The 19,378-nt window shown below is 39.7% G+C and overlaps 1 protein-coding gene across 1 annotated transcript in view; it reads left to right on the top strand.

Annotated features, from left to right (window-relative positions):
• The window catches only part of ITGA8 (integrin subunit alpha 8), a 185,300-nt gene that overhangs the window by 72,331 nt on the left and 93,591 nt on the right, over nucleotides 1–19,378 (top strand). The window contains exons 14-15 of the mRNA XM_065921168.1: nucleotides 13,970–14,015; nucleotides 17,768–17,875. Coding sequence (XP_065777240.1) covers nucleotides 13,970–14,015; nucleotides 17,768–17,875 — 154 coding nt within the window. The remainder of the gene's footprint in view (nucleotides 1–13,969; nucleotides 14,016–17,767; nucleotides 17,876–19,378) is intronic.

Below are 19,378 nucleotides of genomic sequence, written 5' to 3'. Positions count from 1 at the left end.
CCCCTGGAGAAGGAAATGGCAACCCACTCCAGTCTTCTTGCCTGGGAAATCCCATGAACAGAGGAACCTGGTGGGCTACAACCCATGGGGTTGCAAATGAGTCTGACATGACTTAGCAACAAACAACAGAAATTAATGCAGCATTGTTAATCAGCTATACCTCAATAAAGTAAGTTTTAAAAAGTAGACATGGAAGTCAAGACAGTGATGATCCTTTAAATAAACGTGGGCTTCTTCTCCTGGGACTATGGGAGGCGCCACTCAAGATGGTGCACTTATTCTTGGCAAGCAGAACCCTTGACCTTAATTCTAAAAGCACTGGGCATTTATTATAATGCCAGATTTCTAGACCAAGAGAACCAGCCAGATTGATAGAAATAGCACCAATAGCATATGGGAGTCGAGGCCCACATTCTCATTTCTTCACCCATCATTTTCAGCTCTGTAACCCTGCATGTAACACTTATATCTCTGAACTTAGCGTCTCTAGCCATAAAAGGAGGGTCATCAGAGCAATGCCCTATGGCTCAAGATTGTTATGAAGACAACTTGCAAACCATAAAGAACTCTAGACAGTCAATATATGTTATTTCTTAACCTCACCCCCTAAAGGGAGGTGAGAGGGACCCAAAAGAAGCTCTAATGCTTTGCACCAGACCTATGCCTTAAGGCAATGACTCAGGTAACATTCCCAGATGTTCCTTCCTATGAGAAGAGGGCGAGTGACTTCCAGGATAACTAACACAGCATCAAAATCCTCTTTAGTATTTCCAGTCTGCAAGCCCTGTTCATGTGACACTCTCCTTTCTGTATATGGCCATCATCTTTTATTTTTTGCTCACATTTCCCTGGGGTGACATTAGTAATAGCCACTTACCTAAAAATGACCAACCGTAATAGAGATTCATGAGAGCTTGAGTGTACAACAGAATGTGTGGGGTCTGGCCAGCATTCTGGCTAAACTGTGGATTAGGTGAAGCTCATTTGAGGGGTGCTCAGCTCCTCCCACCTCCAGCTTTCTTTTCTTTCTATCCTTGACAGCTCCTCTACATCAGCTGCAGAAGCTGACACTATTTCCTCTTCTCAAATGTGCAGTGGAGAAGGATCTAACATCCTTGTTCCCATCCAAATATAAATGATGGGGGTAGGGAGGGGGGAGAATAGGTTGCACCCAGGTACTCTGATCCAGTGAGTGCTGGCCTGCATCTTTAACAAGCCCCCTGACTGATAGACTATCAGTGCTTGAAGGGCAGAAAATGTGTCAGTTTGCTCACTGCTGAATCCTTGGCAGCTGGGACAGGATTTGACTCATGCTGGGAGTTCAATCACAAGTTGCTGAATGAGGGTGTTCAGTATAGGGAACCATTGCACATATCTTTTCTTCCTCTCCTCCCTCTCTGGCAACTCTATAAATTTGTATCTTAGTATATCCGTTTTCTTGGGCTGCCATAACAAAGTACCATACACCAGATGGCTCAAACAACAAAAATGTATTTCCTTGCATTTCTGGAGGCTACCACTCCAAGTTTGAGGTGTGGGCAGGATTGGTTTCTCCCGAGGCCTCTTTCTTTGGTTTGTAGACAGCATTTTATTTTTGTGTCTGCATGTTGTCATCCCTCTGTGTGTCTGTGTCCAAATTTCTTCTTACAGCACAGCAGCCAGATGAAATGAGGGTCCACTCTAATGACCTCACTTTAACTTACCTCTTTAAAGACAATTTCTCTAAATAGAATCATATTCCAAGGTACCAGAGATTAAGACTTCAACGTCAAACTTTGGGGGGTGGGGAGATTCAATCATAACACTTAGCAGACTTTTAAAGTCCCACACGGTTTTTAATCATAGGATTTTCTCTGTTAGGATGGATGTGAGAGTAGTGTCTTAAGGGACAGTGAAACCAGCAGGACCTCCTGGGGCTCCTGGCCATGAAAGCGTTTCTAGGTCCCCCTGTTTCTCGTTTGTAGGGAATAGACTTCCCCTTCCACGACCTATCCTGAGTTCCAAAGGACAGGTTCAAATAGTTGTTGATCAGGGAGGGGAGGGAATCCAGAGAGAAGGGAGGAGCAGCCAAGAAACAATAGTGCATCCTTGGGGCAGGGTCCTCATTCCACCTCAAGGGATATACACAGCGTATCTTTGAGGTCTTCGACAGAACTAAAACCCCCACCATTTAGAAAGTGTTCATTCATGAAGCATTCTTGATTTTAGAGAAGGTCACAGATTGATAATCTCTAGAACCAGAGGCGCTCCTCAGGAGACCGCCTGGGGCCCGATTAAAGGGATACAGGCCCTGCACACACCTGCATCCTTATCAGCAACCCCACCCTTGAACCATTTCACCTCCCTGCACCCCCTCCCCTGCCCCGGTTGGGACACAGTCTTGAATGGCATGAGTCCCTGTGTCCCCCTTTTCCTGGCAGAGCAATAAAGTTATTCTTTCCTATTTCACCCGAAACTCTGTCTCCAAGATTCAAATCTGGACTGGTTTTCAGAGGCTGAGTTTTCAGAATCAATACCAGACTCTTTTGGAGACTGTGAACTCATTCCCAATAGGCAGCCGCTTATAAATGAGAATGGTCCTAAAGAAATAAACTTTTCATCAAAATGGTTTTAGCGACTGACTGGACAGTATACATATTATAAGTGTGACCACAACAAGGATAAAGTGAAATGCCTTTGATCTAGTGACATGGACCACAACTAGCAAAGCATCAATCAGTGGTGGAGAAAGGGCAATGCTTACAGCCACAGGATGCTAATAACATGTAGAAAATGATTTTCGTAAGGCAGACTCATCATTTGATAGTTCAGTTTTATTTTTGTGGGTTTTTTTAAAAAGAAAATAAAACCCTCAGTAAATTAGAATGTTGCAACCTAATATCACAGTCCAGCTCATAAATGTTTTCCTTCAGAGTTCATTTGGAAGCATTTCAGACAGATTGTTAGGATTATTACTTTCTGGGATAAAATCACGCATTTTTTTTTTTCAAACATTTCTTCCTCTACTCGTAACCCTCCTCTCAGTAATATTTTGCATGTTGCAATAAAAAAGCAAGAAAAAAATCTGTCTATTTTTAGATGAACACATTTGCCAAACTCAAGGAGACTTATCTAAATGCCTGCTTCCCACAGACATGGGCTGTTTTTCCAGTGCCAAACTCATAAGCCAATTTTTAACCCGCTTAAGAGTCAACAAGGCCATGTTTCCAGTCATCATTCTACACATTAAGCCCATCATTTTACACATTGTCTTTAATCCCATCATTTCTCTTAAACTCATCTTTGTATGAAAGTGAGCAGATCCCAGGTGGGTCCAGGTAGACATCTTCACTTGACAACCCTCATTCATCTTTAAAATGCTGCGGGAAGGGGCTTAACAAAGATGGAGCCAAGACGGTGATGAAGAATGTCTGGAGGAGATGCTGTGGGCTGTGAGCATCAGCAGTGCCAAGACAGGAGCCAGAAGTATATGGATGATGGGCCCAGGGAGCTGAGTCTTAGAGGTGGGCCAGTGGGATGTCCAAGTCTGGCTGAACCAGGGAGAAAGCCAAACACTGTTCCATAAAGGAAGTGAGATGAAACACAAACTGTGCAGAAGCCCAGCTGACTCAAGAGACAAAAGACAGTCCTGGATTGTATATCAGAGCTGAGAAAGTGGTCATGTGACCCCCCAACAAATTCTACTGAGTTCTTGGCTCTCTTATCTGGAGAACCTTGAAGACTTCACCAGACTTTTAGCAATCAAGAATGACTTGTCCAAAGTTGATAGGAAGTCAGTGGCAAAGTGAACTGGAATTTACAATTCCTAAATTTTTACCCTCTATTCAGAAATTTTTCACTTGAAATTGAATACTTCATTTAAAAGAGGACTTTAAAGACATTATAGAGATTCAATAAGAGACAATTTACAAATCAAAATCAGCCTATAGGTACAAAAACCTGTACACAAATATTTACAGTGACATTCCAAAAATCAGAAACAATGCAAGTTTTCCTTAGCCAGGGATGGATAAACAAACCATGAGTGAGTGAAATACAGCTCAGCAATAAAAATGAATGAATTACTGACACATGCAAGATCATGGATGAATCTCAAATGCACTAAGCTCAGTGAAAGAAGCCAATTCCAAGAGGCTACATACTATTGGTACAGCCGCTATGGAAAACTACAGAGATTCCTCAAAAAGCTAAAAATAGAGTTGCCATATGATCCAGCAGTCCCACTCCTGGGCATATACCCAGACAAAACTAATTCAAAAAGATACATTCTCCCCTATGTTCATTGCAGCATTTTTTATAGTAGCCAAGACATGAAAGCAACCTAAATGTCCATCGACATGTGAATGGGTAATGAAGATGTGGTATTTGTGTGTGTGTATTATTCAGTCATAAAAAGAATAAAATAATGCTATTTGCAGCAACATGGATGGACCTAGTATGTTGGACCTATGATGGACCTAGTATGATGGACCTATCATACTTAGTGAAGTCAGAAAGACAAATACCATATGATATCACTTATATGTAGAATCTAAAATATGACACAATGGACTTATCTATAAAACAGATATACAAACAGACTTCTTGTTGCCAAGGTCAGGGGGAAGGTGGCGGAGGGATGAATTGGGAGTTTTGGATTAACAGATGTAAACTATTGTATCGATAATGAATAAACAACAAGGTCCTACTGTATAGCACAGGAACTATATTCAATAACCTGTAATAAACCATAGTGAAAAATATGAAAAAGAGTGTGTGTGTGTGTGTGTGTATATATATACATATATGAATCACTTTGCTTACAGTAGAAATTAATACAACATTGTAAGTTGTCTATAAAATAAATTTTAAAAAATTAAAAGGCCAGATAAGATGAAAAAAGGCTACTTGCTGTATACCTCCATCTATGCGACATTCTGGAAAACAGAATAGAGGATACAGGAGGCTAAGAAGGGAGTGGGGGCAGGCTTGACAGCAATGTGCAGGGAAACATTTGGCGATGATAGAATTGTTCTGTATCTTGGTTGTGTTAGTAGTTCATGACCAGATGAATTTATCAAGGCTCTGAGAGTAGTATATTTATATTTTTAATTTATGGAGTATAGTTGATTTACAATGTTGTCTTAGTTTCAGGTGTCCAGCAAAATGGTTCAGCTATACATATATAGATGTATATATATGTATGTATATATATGTGTGTATATATATATATATGTATATATATCTGCCCTTTTTTAAGAGTCTTTTCTCATGTCTCCCTCTCACAGGGGAGACCCGGGTTCGATCTCTGGGTCAGAAGGATTCCCTGAAGAAGGGAATGGCTACCCAGTCCAGTATTCTTGCCTGGAGAATTCCATGGACAGAGGAGCCTGGCGGGCTACAGTTCACGGGTGGCAAAGAGTCAGACACACACACACATACAGGCCATTGCAGAGTATTGAGTAGGGTCCCCTGTGCTATGTAGTAGTTTCTTAGTAATTATTTTTATAAAGTGGTGTGTATATGTCAACCCCCATCTCCCAATTTATGCCCACTTCTCCCCTACCCTGGTGACAAAAAACAAGTTTGCTTTCTACATCTTAACTCTTATTTCTGTTTTGTAGATGTTTCATTTGTACCTTTTTTTTTTTTTTTTAAGATTCCACATATTAGGGTACCTTTTAAGGCTGACATTTACTTTATGTAAAATCATCTGAATTTTAAGATTTTTTTTTCAGAGAGAAAAGTAGCCTGTAGCTATGTTCCTGGGAAGCACTGTGATGAAAATAGGTAACAGCCAGACTGCCTCTTTAAAACTTGGCCTGGCCATTTACTTTATTTAGCTTTTCTGAACCTTATTTTCCCTATTTTAAAATGAGTATAATTATGGTATCTACCTCACAGGATTGTTGTAACAAAAAAATGCATATAATTAAAATGTTTAGAAAGTTAGCATTTATTTGATATGTCTCTGCACATTGTCCAGTTTATCCTCAGGATAAATTCATAGAAGTATAAATTCTGAGTCAAACATTTGCATTGTTATAGATGGATAGTGTTAATCACTCAGTTGTGTCTGGTTCTTTGTGATCCCGTGGACTGTAGCCCACCAGGCTCCAATGTCCATGGGATTATCCAGGCAAGAATACTGGAGTGGGTAGCCATTCCCTTCTCCAGGGGATCTTCCTGACCCAGAGGTTGAACCCGGGTCTCTTGCATTGCAAGCAGATTCTTTGCCATCTGAGCCACAACTGAAATAGCACCTTCTAAGAAAATTGTGCCAATTTATATTGCCTCCAACAGAGGATACATGAGTTTCTGATCCTCTATTGTTCCTAATACTAAACTTTTCAAACTTCAGAAGTCAAAAATGATATCTCATTGTTTCTTCCATTTGTAATTGATGACAAATGAGGTTGAACATCTTTTCCTGTATTTATTGGTCACAGCTATTTATTTTTATGTGAATTGCCTATTTATTATCTTTTATTGGACTATTTATAGTTTTATTGGCTTTCCTGGTGGCTCAGATGGTAAAAAATCTGCCTGCCATGCAGGAGACCCAGGTTCAATCCCTGGGATGGGAAGATTCCCTAGAGAAGGGAATGGCAACCCACTCCAGTATTCTTGCCTGGAGAATTCTGTGGACAGAGGCGCCTTGTAGGCTACAGTCTATGGGGTTGTAAAGAGTAGGACACGACTGAGCTACTAACACATACACTCATAGTTTTATTATTAATGTGTATGAGTCTGTCATAATAGGGTTATTAATAATAATTAACATTTATATTTTCATAGGTGCCCGACATTCTTGAGAGCATTGACGAATATTCCCATCTGATCAGGGGGCTGCATTGTAAACATCTACCACTATTTCTTTCACTTCTCTTTAGAACTTGAATTTTTTTAAGTTTCAATTTTAAAATTCCTTGGTGATTTCTACATTTGGGGGGTTGTGTTTAGGCGTGGGGGCTTCCCTTTGGAAGGGAACTTTTCATACAATTCTTAGTTTCTTGTTCCCATGTTTCTCATTCATTTGGAAGCTCTTTATGGCAGTTCTCACCGTCCAGAATTATTCTGAAATAATAAATGTCTTTTAACTCCAAAATTTAAAAGGAGGTGTTTGGTGGCATTTTAAGCAAGAGATTTCAGAATGTGTCTATTTCTTAGGAAGATGGGAGAGTTAGAAGTAGGAAGAAAGAAAGTAGCAGAGAAGGTGGCTTGCAGCTGATGATGCTCTGGGAGCCGGGGAGTCGTCCCTCCATGAAACGCCTCTGGGAGATTTCCTCATCTAATCCTGTCCGCACTCTTCCTGTTGTCTTCCCCTTCCCTCTGTCCCCCATCTCAGAAGTTTCCATTCTCTCTTTCTGCCCTCTGCACACCTAGGCCCAGACTTAAAATCCACACTCAAAACAACACTGATGTTTTCCTATTGAACTTCTAATTCTAAAATTTCCTTCAGAGATTAATGAAATCAGACCCTATAGCCCCAGAACCACTTTAAAGACTTGGCTCTTTAGTGCTTTCTTGTTTAAAAACAACAATTTTGGAGAAATAAAATACAAAATAGAGGTGTAGTATGTCTCCTATGACCTCACATTTTTTAGGGTTATTTTTTCTTGCCAACTGATCCTGCATTCATACTAATATCTCCTTTTTTATCCTTAAAAGTACTTGGTTCCATCAAAAACCAAAAGGAAAATAAACTATGTTTCTCCGGCACTGTGAGATGATAAAAAAGGACTCTAGCATTTTTAGAACCATTTTTGATTAAGGGGAAAGAACCAATTTTAGTTGCCAAGCGTTTCTTCAAGGGGGAATAAAAGGCTAAATGTCTTTGCATAAAGAAAGGCAAAGTTTTTTGTTTGTTTGTTTTCAGAATGTGCTTTTAAGAACTTTCAATAAGAAAGGAAAATAGATAAACACTAGATAAAGGTATAAGACCTGTTGTCTCAAAGTGAGGGGAAAAAGTCCACTGAGTTGTGACCCAGTTATTAATTGCATAATCAGTTACTGAATTATGCAAATACTAGCACCAAAATTTGTCATCAGGTTATCACTGAAATTCCTTGGGATTAACATACACACACCACTATATATAAGGTAGGTAACCATCAAGAGCCTACTATATAGCGCAGGGAACTCTACTCAATATTTTGTGATAACTTAGATGAGAAAAAAATCTAAAAAAAGAATGAATAGGTATATGTATAATTGAATCACTGCTGTACATCTGAAACTAACACAAGACTAAATCAACTATACACCAATAAATAAAAATTTTAAAAAAATAGTAAAAGTCCTGAAGGGAAGGAAGAAATTCCTAAGCATGACAGAATTATGCAAAAAAAATTTAATTGGGTGTCTATATATATATGTGTATATATGCATGTATATAAACATGTGTATATACATATATCGATACATTCATATACACAAACATAAATATAGGTGTGTATGTATATTTTGAACATATCTATGATAGCATATGTATATTTGGAAATCACATAATACTTACCAAAACAAGTCACATATTTTGGAAAGACAGATTAGTTAGAAATGCAAATGAGCAGATCCGTTCTCCTCCCCTAGAGAAATCTGATAATTTTAAGATCCTGAGCACAGATGCTTCTGGCCTTTTCCAGCAGGCACAATACCAAGGTAGTGTCTCAGAAGACAAGCATACTTTAGCGGCAGATAACTGTTTTCTCAGCCTCTGAATAACTGTGGCCGCATTCTCATGAAAAACAAAACAAAACAAAACAAAACATGGCCTGTTTTGCCAGTTACTTGAGTTTTCCCGAGTAGGAAAATTCCCACCCTGAGGCCTAGGAATCAAAGTTCCCAAAGAAAAAACACTCCTGCCTATGATGGTCAGGAGTGTGACTCTCAGTTTCTCCTCTATAGTGACAATCTGATCATGATGTAAACTCTAAAATGTGTGTGTGTGTGGCGGGGGGGTGTCTCCCAACATTTTCAAGTGCACATGCAAAAATTCAGCAGAATTATAGTTGATATTAGCCTGTCTTAATAATTGCTCCATTTCCTTCATCTCTCTCTTTGTTGGTTTATTATCTCATGATTATTTTCCTCCCATTTCATAGGAGGATGAAGTCCCTGCCCTGTTTCTGGCACTATGCCTGGTGCTGTGGATGCAAAGATTCTTTCTTTCTTCATTTCAGCCCTTACCATTCCATAAAATCTTTGTGATATGCAAACCCGAAGAAAGATTCCTGCCCTGGAAGAGCTTATAGTCTTTTTTCTTGGTCATTTCCAAACAGTCAATGCTTACGATTTGTCTGTTATTTATCAAGTGTCCAATCTCAAGATATAAGCATTTCACCTTATTTGAAGACAAAAACAAAGCGCATGATCCCTTGGAATCAGTTTTCATAATGGAACTTTCCTGTCTGGCGTTGTGTCAACAGACGCAGATCAGACCGAGTGCAACCTGTACTACACTTGTCTAAATATTGGAGTTCAGATTACACAGGAAGAACAGAGTCCATGTTTCTTCAAATCAGTAGCTCTTTTTTCCTCTGACATAGCAAAAATGCACTGTTGTGCAGGGAGAGACGAATATCAACAGAAAAAAATGTGAAAATCATTGAAAGTGGTGAAATTCTGATATGTTTTCAAAACTGGTAGACTTAGAAACTTTGCTTTCTGACTTCTTAGATTTGAACCCTTGGAAAAGAGCATTTTATTCCATGAGTCATAGATACTCAAGTTGTAGCCCTTGACTTACTGTCTTCCTTAATCTCACAGACAGAGCTCCCTTCAGTAGTCTCCAACCTTTCTGGCACCAGGGACTGGTTTCGTGGAAGAAACTTTTTCCACAGACCAGGAGTGGGGGCAGGGATGACTTGGGGATGGTTCAGGGGCCTTATATTTATTGTAAACTTTATTTCTATTATTATTACATCAGCTCCACCTCAGATCATCAGGCATTAGGTCCTGGAGGTCGGAGACGCCTACTAGATGACCTTCATTTGACTTGTTGAACATTGTTGTTGTTTAGCCACTCAATTTTTTCTGACCATTTGAAATCCCATGGACTATAGGCTGTCAGGTTCCTTTATCCATAGAATTCTCCAAGCTAGAATATTGGAGTGGCTTACCATTTCCTTCTCCAATTAAACATTAGCATGCACATCTTTTAAAACATGGATCTTTGGAGTCCAGTCCTGAGTCTATCATTTGAATCTGATGCTGTATCTATATAACAAGCAACTTTCAACTTTTAAAATTAAAGTATAGTTGATTTACAATATTGTGTTAGTTTCAGCTATACAGCCAAGTGACTCAGTTATATGGATATATATACACATATATATATGTTCTGATTATTTTCCTTTATAGTTCATTCAAAAATGTTTAATATGGTTCCCTGTGCTATACAGTATATTCTTGTTTATCTATTTTATGTATAATGATGTATATCTGTTAATCCTACACTACAAACTTATTCCTCCCCCTTTCCTCTCCCCTTTGATAATAAGATGTTTCTTTTCTATGTCTGTAAGCCTATTTCTGTTTTGTATATACATTCACTTGTATAATTTTTTAGATATCAGTAAGATCATATAATATTTATCTTTCTCTGACTTCACTAGGTATAATGATCTCTAGGTCCATCCATGTTGCTGCAAATGGCAATATTTCATTTTTTTAATGACCAAGTAATAGTCCTGTGTGTGTGTGTTGTGGGTATCCATCTTCTTTACCCATTCATCTGTTGATGGACACTTACAGTTCTTCCATGTAACCAGAGATATTTTGACTGATTTTAATCCTGAAGATATGAGTCTATTTTAAAAAAAAAAACAAAAAACATTTTTCACAAGAATTATTGTCTTTAGTTGGGTTCTTTAAGAGCAGACATTAAATATTAGAACACAAGTAGTTTATTTGAGGAATAACCCCCAGAAATCATTGCTAAGAAAGTAGGGAAGAGAGATGTACAAAGCAAAGATTATTATCACTAGGCTGACTGGGTGGGCAACTCGGGCTTTGTCTCACTGGGGAAGTCTGGAGACAGGAAGTACATGCCTTAGAGTCACCCTAAGAAAGAAGCCTTGCTAGCTCGTGGACCTATCTATCCATCTAGTCCCCATCCATCATGGGCTGAGGGTAATGCCCTGGCCCAGCCAAGAGAAGCCCCTAGAGAAGAATCTTAGTTGCTTGCAGTCTGACCAGTTCCTTTGTCTGGAAAGGTGAATGCCAAGGGCATGTGGCTACAAATCATTTTCCTGTACAAACTCCATCAAACCAATTTAATTCCTTGATTGGTTTTCCATATGGCATGGCCAAAGAAGTTTCCCCATCTTTTTTTCTTTTCATTTTCACCTCAGTTCTACTGGAATTAACCAATTATGGTTTCAGCTATTGTCAGTTTTCTTCTGTGGCTGTTAATGCTGCCAAGTTCAATTTTCCCATTTCTGCATCTAAATTTTACTTTGCAGGTACAGCCATGATAATTTTCATTTGTGCTTGGTTGTACCTCCTGACAAAAAATAAGCATCATACATGAGATTAAGAAAAATGGAGAGTTCTGCCTGTGTATTAGCCTGTCACTTGAGATTGTTGTGAACATGACTCCTCAAAGAGGACTTCTCTGTTTGCCCAGTCCCGCTGTAGCCCAGCTTCACCTCTTATGTATGTGTGTGAAAATGAAATTATCTCAATCATGTCTGACTCTCTGCAACTCATCCGTGAATTTATATGTGAGTCTCCTCCCTCAGCCTCAAGTTCCTCTTCTGCCAAAACACAGATGGAGAGAACAAACGTACAGATACCAAGGGGGGAATGTAGGGGGGAGGAGTGGATTGGAAGATTGGAATTGATATGTATATACTCTGTATAAAATAGAAGACTAATAAGAACCTATTGTATAGCGCATGGCATTCTACTCAATACTCTGAGCTGACTTAAGTGGGAAGGGAATCCAAAAAGAGGGGATATGTGTATGCATACAGCTGGTTCACTTTGTTGTGCAGCAGAAACTGGCACAACATGGTAAAACAACTCTCCTCCAACAAAATAAATAAAAACAAAAAGCAAGTTCCTCTTCTGCAACATTGTGCTAATAATAAAAACTTCTTAACTTGCTAGGAATCAGTTAAAGTAAATTCATTAAAAGGATTCCTGTCCTAGAATAAGTGTCCTTATGTGTTATTGATTATTAGCATTGTTGTTGTTGTTATTTAATATTATTATAGTTTCCCTGCTTATCCATGGGGGCACATGTTCCAGGACTCTCAGTGGATGCCTGAAACCTCGGAGAGTACTGAACCCTCTAGATACGATGTTTTCTCCCTATACATTAAGATGAATTTATTAATTCGGTACAGAGATTAACAACAATAACTAAGAATAAAGTAGAACAATTATAACTGTATACTGTAATAAAGGTTATGTGAATCTGGTCTCTCTCTCACTCAAAACATCTTATTGTACAAATTCAATGTCTTTTCAATCTTATCTAATTACCTCTCACCTACTGTGGTTTTTAACTTTTGCAGCTTGTGGTGTGACCACAAAACTAGCATGAGTTTTTTTTCCTTCTTCACAGTTTCATATATACAAGATTTGTTCTTACTGTAGATCTTAGCAACTTTAGTGTAGGCTTTTGTTTCTTACTAAGTGGGGAATGTTCCCCTTTTCACTTAAAGGAATCACTTAAAATGTGCTAAAGAGAAGCCCTAATTGCTAGCATCACTCCTTTTAAATTTTTTTTGGCCATGCCCTGCAGCATGCAGGATCTTAGTTCCCCTGACCAGGGATCGAACCCACACCCCCTGCATTGGAAGCATGGAGTATTAACCACTGGAACACCAAGGAAGTCCCTAGCATCACTCCTCTCGCACTTTAGAGCCATTATTAAGTAAAATAAGTGTCACTTGAAGAAGCACTGAGACACCAAGTTGGCTACTAAGCGACTACAGATAGGACATGCTGCACCGAGAGGTCATTCACATCCCAGGCAGTTTGGCGTGAGATTTCATCACACTGCTCAGAACAGCGTGCAATTGAAAAGTTTGATGATGAGTTATTTCTGGAATTTTCCACTTAATATTTTCAGACTGTGGTTGACCACAGGCAACTGAAACCAAAGAAGCAAAACCATTAATAAGGAGAGACTGCCATAATGATATGTCAGTTATTTCATATACTACCAATCACTGTGCCAAAACCATACTTGCCACCCACGTTTGTAAGAGCAAAAGGCTGAGGTAAGATGGCAGCCAAAATGCTCCACTTCACTGGTAAAACACTTGCCTTATAGGATTGTTGCTGATGGGGGATGATAAAACAATATGTGTGATGAGCCTGGTACATAGTAGGCACTTAGCATATGCTTCCCTCCCCCTTTTTTTCTATTTATTTATTTAGTTGCAGCATGTGGGATCTAGTTCCCAGACCAGAGATTGAACCCAGGCCACCTGCATTGGGAGTGCAGAGTCTTAGCCACTGGACCACCAGGGAAGTCCTTTTTTCTTTTTAAATTAGTTTTCATTGGAGTAGAGTTGCTTTACAATCTTATGTTAGTTTCTACTGTACAGCAAAGTGAATCAGACATACATATACATATATCCCTTCCCTTTTGGACTTCCTTCCTATTCAGGTCACCACTATGATCTTATTTACAAAGCAGAAATAGAGATACTCCCCTTATGATTTAAGGTGTGTGCCTTGGGTCTGGAGGACATGGCATTATGACAAATATCTGAAGCATTTCTAGAAGGCTGGCCTTCCTGAGTCCAGTAGGATTTGAGATCTATTGATTTATGCATCATATTGAGTTACAGTGAAGTTCCTATATCCTTTCCAAAATGCCTTAAGAAAGCCGTGATTTGCTGTTCTTGTTTGTATGACTCTCATTCTGTAATCAGCATGTCAGGTTGCTCTCTGTGCTATCTATAATTAATTATGAGTTTTGATCAATTCTATAAAATTTGTGCTTGTTTTGTGTTTTTTTCTTTTGTAGATTTAATTGTGGGTGCATTTGGAACAGGAAAAGTAGCAGTTTACAGGTATGTGGTTGATGGTCTGCAAATGTTCTTTTTTAAATTATAACATATTAACTTTAAGTGTATGACATTCAATATTTGTATATATTGCAAAATGATTACCATGATAAGTCTCATTAATTACATCCATCACCACACAGTTACAACTTTTTTTGGCCTGTGATAAGAACTTGTAAGATCTACCGTCTTAGCAACTTTTCAATATACTGTGTATATAAAAATAACAGTATTATTAACTATAAGCACCATGCTGTATGACTTATCTTATAAATAATAAATCCCCATGACTTACTTATAACTAGACATTTGTACTTTTGACCACTTTCACTCATTTCCATCACCCCCTCTTGCTTCCGTCTCTGGCAACCACCAATCTGTTCCCTGTATCTATATGTTCATCTTGTGGTTTTGAGTTTTGTTTTTAGATTGTACATGTTAAGTGAGATCGTATGATATTTGTCTTTTTCTGAATTTTTCACTTAGCCATAATACTCTCAAGGTCCTTCTATGTTGTCACAAAAGGCAAGATTTCCCTTTTTGTGGCTGAATAGTATTCTGTTGAATATGTATACCACATTTTATTTCTTCATTGATGGACACGTTCTTCTAGTTGTTTCAAATGCATTTCCTCTTTGTTTCTAGTTTTGTCTTAAAGAGTATATCCCAATTATTTATTTTGGAAAACATTTAGATGCTCTTTTTAAAGTTTGGAGGAATATTTTCCCCTCAGTATTTTTCCTTTTCTTTCAACCTTTCTGTTTTTGTTCTCATATCTCATGACCAAATTTCCAGCCTCTACCAACATAATGTCAAGTAAGGTATGAATCTTAGTGGAACTTACAAAATGACACACTTTTTGGATGGCCCTCCATTTAAATACTTCTCTTTGCTTTGGAAATGCATTAAAATGTGCTTATACATAAGGAAGGTGGGGTGGGGGAATGTTATTATGGACCCTGGCCTCTGTAGTCAAGTGTGGACACTAAATTAGGGAATAGAAATACTACCCAAGAATCAGTAGTCTCCAAAAGCAAGCATTGAACAATTCAAATATGACAGATTTGGATTTTAAAATACCTAACCATTGCACCTCTAATCCAATTTGACTGTTGTTCTTATAAAAAGAATGCACTGTGAAGAGACAGACATGCATACAAGGAGAAGACCATGTGAAGACTGGAGTTAGGCTGCCCCAAGTGAAGAACTGTCAGAAGCTAGGAGAGATCCTGAATGAATCCTTCCTTAGAGCTTTCAGATAAAACATGCTTCTCCTGATCCCTTGGTGTCAATAAATTTGTGTTGCTTTAAAAAAAAGAAAAACCTGGCCATTCCAGACACTCACCCGTTTCTAATCTTGGGCAAGTTTCTATAACTTTCTGAGCCTCAGATTTTTTTTCATATGTCAAATGGGCATAATACTCACATTATAAAGTTATTTTGTTAAAAAGATTGAGACTCTGCATGTGAAGTACACAGAATAATAAGTAACCAGTAGGCAGTGATCGAAAATTTAGATTCTGTTTCCTTGTTTAAAAAAGTGTTACAGGAATGTAAGACACCAGGTTAGGATATTGAAAGGCAGAGAGCTGACCCAGGTGATCTGGGCACATAGGACAAACCTAGGTCAGCTCCCCTAGGGATTCTAAAGTTGGTTTCCTCAAGGAGGTAAGATTATCTCCATCAGTACTAAGACATCCTCAGAGGACTGATGTATACCAGCCACTCTCCATTTCAGGGAGTGGAGAATCAGGTGACTGAAATGCTGCAAGTGCAGGAAGGCTTGCGGTTGTGTGTGTGGCCCTGAAGCAGCAGCAGTTGGAGCTGATGGAGTGCAATCGGCTCGTGGACCAGCCACTATGCTCTGAATCTACATTTGCAACAAAGCCCTGTTTCCCCTAAAGGGCTCCCAGCTGATTACTGGACACAGTAGCGATACAAACATAGGCCCATCTGGAGCTCCGCAAACAGGCAGCTTTTGCTCAAGACCCTCCTCCCCGAGGGTCCCAGCTCGAGCTTCTTTCCCCCACGTTGCCTTTTCTTTCCTTGTTCATTCCCAGGGATCAGACCTACATCACACTCTGACTCCTAGCCTCCTCCCTCCCCTTTTTCCTTCATAGGTATTTACCTTAATAAATGTCTTGTGTGTCTAATCCTGTCTAACCTGCTTTTCCAAGGACTGGAGCTCACACAATATTGAAAATAAAAATCACTTAACAGCATACAGATAAATAGTGTAAAGGAGTTTAGGAAAATTCCCATTAGGCGCCATTATGGTAATCATGAAATCCTTTAAAGCAGTCCCTAAACAACATATTGCCCCATGGCCCAGCCCTCCCACCTGTCAGAGGAAAACTTAAGCAGCATGACATCATCTCACACTGTCATCTGGAGATCTGGCTCCCAGCTCTCCTGTCTTGGCACCGAGCTTTAAAAATTTGCCCCGTTCCCTTTCCCTGTGATTTACTTTCTTGTCTGGTTTATCCTCACCTGGGTGGTTGGAATTGAGTTTACTCTGTATCAGTCCCTCTCCTCCAGCTTGGCTGCATAACAGAATCACCTGGAGGGTGTGTTTGACATTTCAGTGCCTGACCTTGACCCCCAGGGGTTCTGATTCAATTGATTTGTGGTAGGCCTGGGCCTGGTTTCTGTTTTAAAGCTGTTGGCTGCTTCTGTTATGCAATCAGGATTGAGAACCATTGCTCTGTGTGAAGTGCAGAATGAGTCCACCCACCCTCATGGGTTTAGCTCAATCTGCAAAGCTTGGCTAGAAAATTGCCAATCAACATTTAAAAACCCCACTGGCTATCTATTTTACATATGGTAGTGTGTATGTTTGCATATTACTCTCTCCATTTGCCACCTTCTCCTTCCCGCTGTGTCAAGTATATTCTCTCTGTCTGCATCTCCATTGCTACCCTGCAGGTAGGTTCATCAGTACCATCTTTCTAGAGTCCATATACATGCATTTATATATGATACTTGTTTTATCTGACTTACTTCACTCTTTATAATAGGCTGTAGGGAATTCACTCTATGAGTCAGGGAGCTCAAACTGGTGCTCTCTGACAACCTAGAGGGGTGGGATGGGGTGGGAGGTGGGAGGGAGGCTCAAGAGGGAGGGGACACGTATATACCTATGATTTGATTCATGATGATATATGGCAGAAACCAACACAATATTGTAAAGCCATTATCCTTCAATTAAAAGTAAATTTTTTTTAAAATAAAAAAATAACAAAGCAAAAACCATTTAAAAGTCCCTATCCAGGGACTTCCCTGGTGGTCCAGTGGCTAAGACGCCACGCTACCAATGCAGGGAACCCAGGTTCAATCCCTGGTCAGGGAACTAGATCCCATATGCTACAACTAAGACCTGGCACCTCCAAATAAATAAAATAAATTCAAGTACTTACAGATGTGACGCAAGTGACTGTAGGATGATGTATTTCTTCATATTCAGATGAATGTGGATAGACTACTAGATCCCAGGGGAGTATTTAATAGCCAGCCATGTCACCAAAATACCATGAGCACTCCATAGACAGAGCAAGTCCATGAATGTGGCTTTGCTCCACGGTCTCACAGCTCCATAATATTCATGAGCAACCAGAGGTGTCTGAAGATAGCTGGTTGAGTCTGGAGCCCACCTATTCACGCAATCAGGGGAACTCTTGGCACCAGGGCTGGGAATGTTGGCAGTGGCTTCCGCCTGCTGCTCCCGGGACTGGTTAAAGCTGTGCACCTTCTCCCTGCAGAGCGAGGCCAGTTGTGACGGTGGGGGCCCAACTTATCCTGCAGCCAGTGATCATCAATCTGGAAAACAAAACCTGCCTGATTCCAGAATCAGTGGCACCTGTGGCCTGGTGAGTTTCTAGTGCTTCTTGCCCTCTTGTGTGAACTCAGATCACCTGGGAATCTCGTGAACCTGCACTTTGGGGGCCATAAATCTGGGGCGGGACCTAAGACTACGTTTCTGAAGATGCCCCAAGGTGGTGCTGATGCTGTGGGTCTGGGCACCATATCCAAGTAGCCAGGAGTTAGTCTATTAAAAAAAAGTAATTGACACAATGCTGATCTTTCGCTGTCGATTTATGTGAAGGGTATGTCTCCATCTACAGGCGCCACATGAGATGAGAAGCAAAACTAACCTGAGAAAATTCCCAGCCAAGCAAATCTTGGAGTTCTTTTAGAATCTTGGCATACTAAAACCAACATTAAACAAACTGAAAATATAATAAAAAAAAATCTTGATGCTTGTATTTGCATATACTTATAGACACTTTCCAGACATATGTATTGTCTTTTTTTAAAAATAGTCAAACTTGGGTCAGATTATTCACTTTCTGTGCTGAAGACATATGTAAGTTTTATAACTTCATATGTACAATGAGATGGAAGGTAAATGTTATAGAGATTTTTGTGTCCTCAGCTATATTTTGGGGGCTATGATCTCATCATCAGAAACAGCGGTAAAATTATGGTTCCTTAGTCTGTACTGTAGGAGAACACAGCTTAGACATCTTCTGAGAATTTTCCTTCTGAATCTGGCCAGTCACCTGAAAGGACCAAGAAATAGAACCTGAGTGTAACACAGCTCAAGGAACTGTCACTTTGCTTCTCAGTATGTTAGGTCCTCCAGGGTCAGAAGTCTGTCCTTTTGAGTAATGCTTTAGGGTAATATTCTCTGATATAGATACAAGCTTGGCACAGTGTCTCAGACTATGCAATTGTCCAGCCTGACCCCAGAACCACAACTTTCGGGCCTGACTATATAGGATCCTTCTTTCTCCAGATTTTAAAAGAATGTATAGAAATCATTCCTGGCAACTTATCAAACCCACAACCTGAGTGTGTTATAACCAATTTAACAGAGGCTATTAACATACCCCTCTGCTTTGAAAGCAGACACCCACAGGGGTATCCCATTGGTAGCATCTCCACACAATTCAACCATACCATCACCCTGACTCATCCTCTGCCATTAGAACAAAATTGGAACACAGCCAAAACCACTGTCCAAACTGAGATCAAGGAATACAAAAAAAGCTACTCCCCGTCCCAAGGATCATGACTTTTTGGTCTCTAAAATACAGGTACCACATAAGACCCTCTCTACTATAGATGCCAATAGTTCCTCAGCCCCTACCATCTACACAGGGTAGGACACAGTAAACATCTCCAGTCGCTCCATACTTCTCACATGTGTAGTCACTAATCTGGGGCAACAAACCCACTTTTTAAAGTTGTGGGCAACATCCAGGGCTTCCCAGGTGGCGCTAGAGGTAAAGAATCCACTTGCAATGCAGGAGATGCCAGAGACATCTTAATCCCTGGGTGGTGGTGGTTTAGTCACAAAATCATGTCCG

This window comes from Muntiacus reevesi, chromosome 2, assembly GCF_963930625.1.
Source record: "Muntiacus reevesi chromosome 2, mMunRee1.1, whole genome shotgun sequence".
Classification (NCBI taxonomy): Eukaryota; Metazoa; Chordata; class Mammalia; order Artiodactyla; family Cervidae; genus Muntiacus; species Muntiacus reevesi.
The sequence above is the reverse complement of the archived record's forward strand: the minus strand, read 5'-3'. Positions and strand labels throughout refer to the sequence as shown.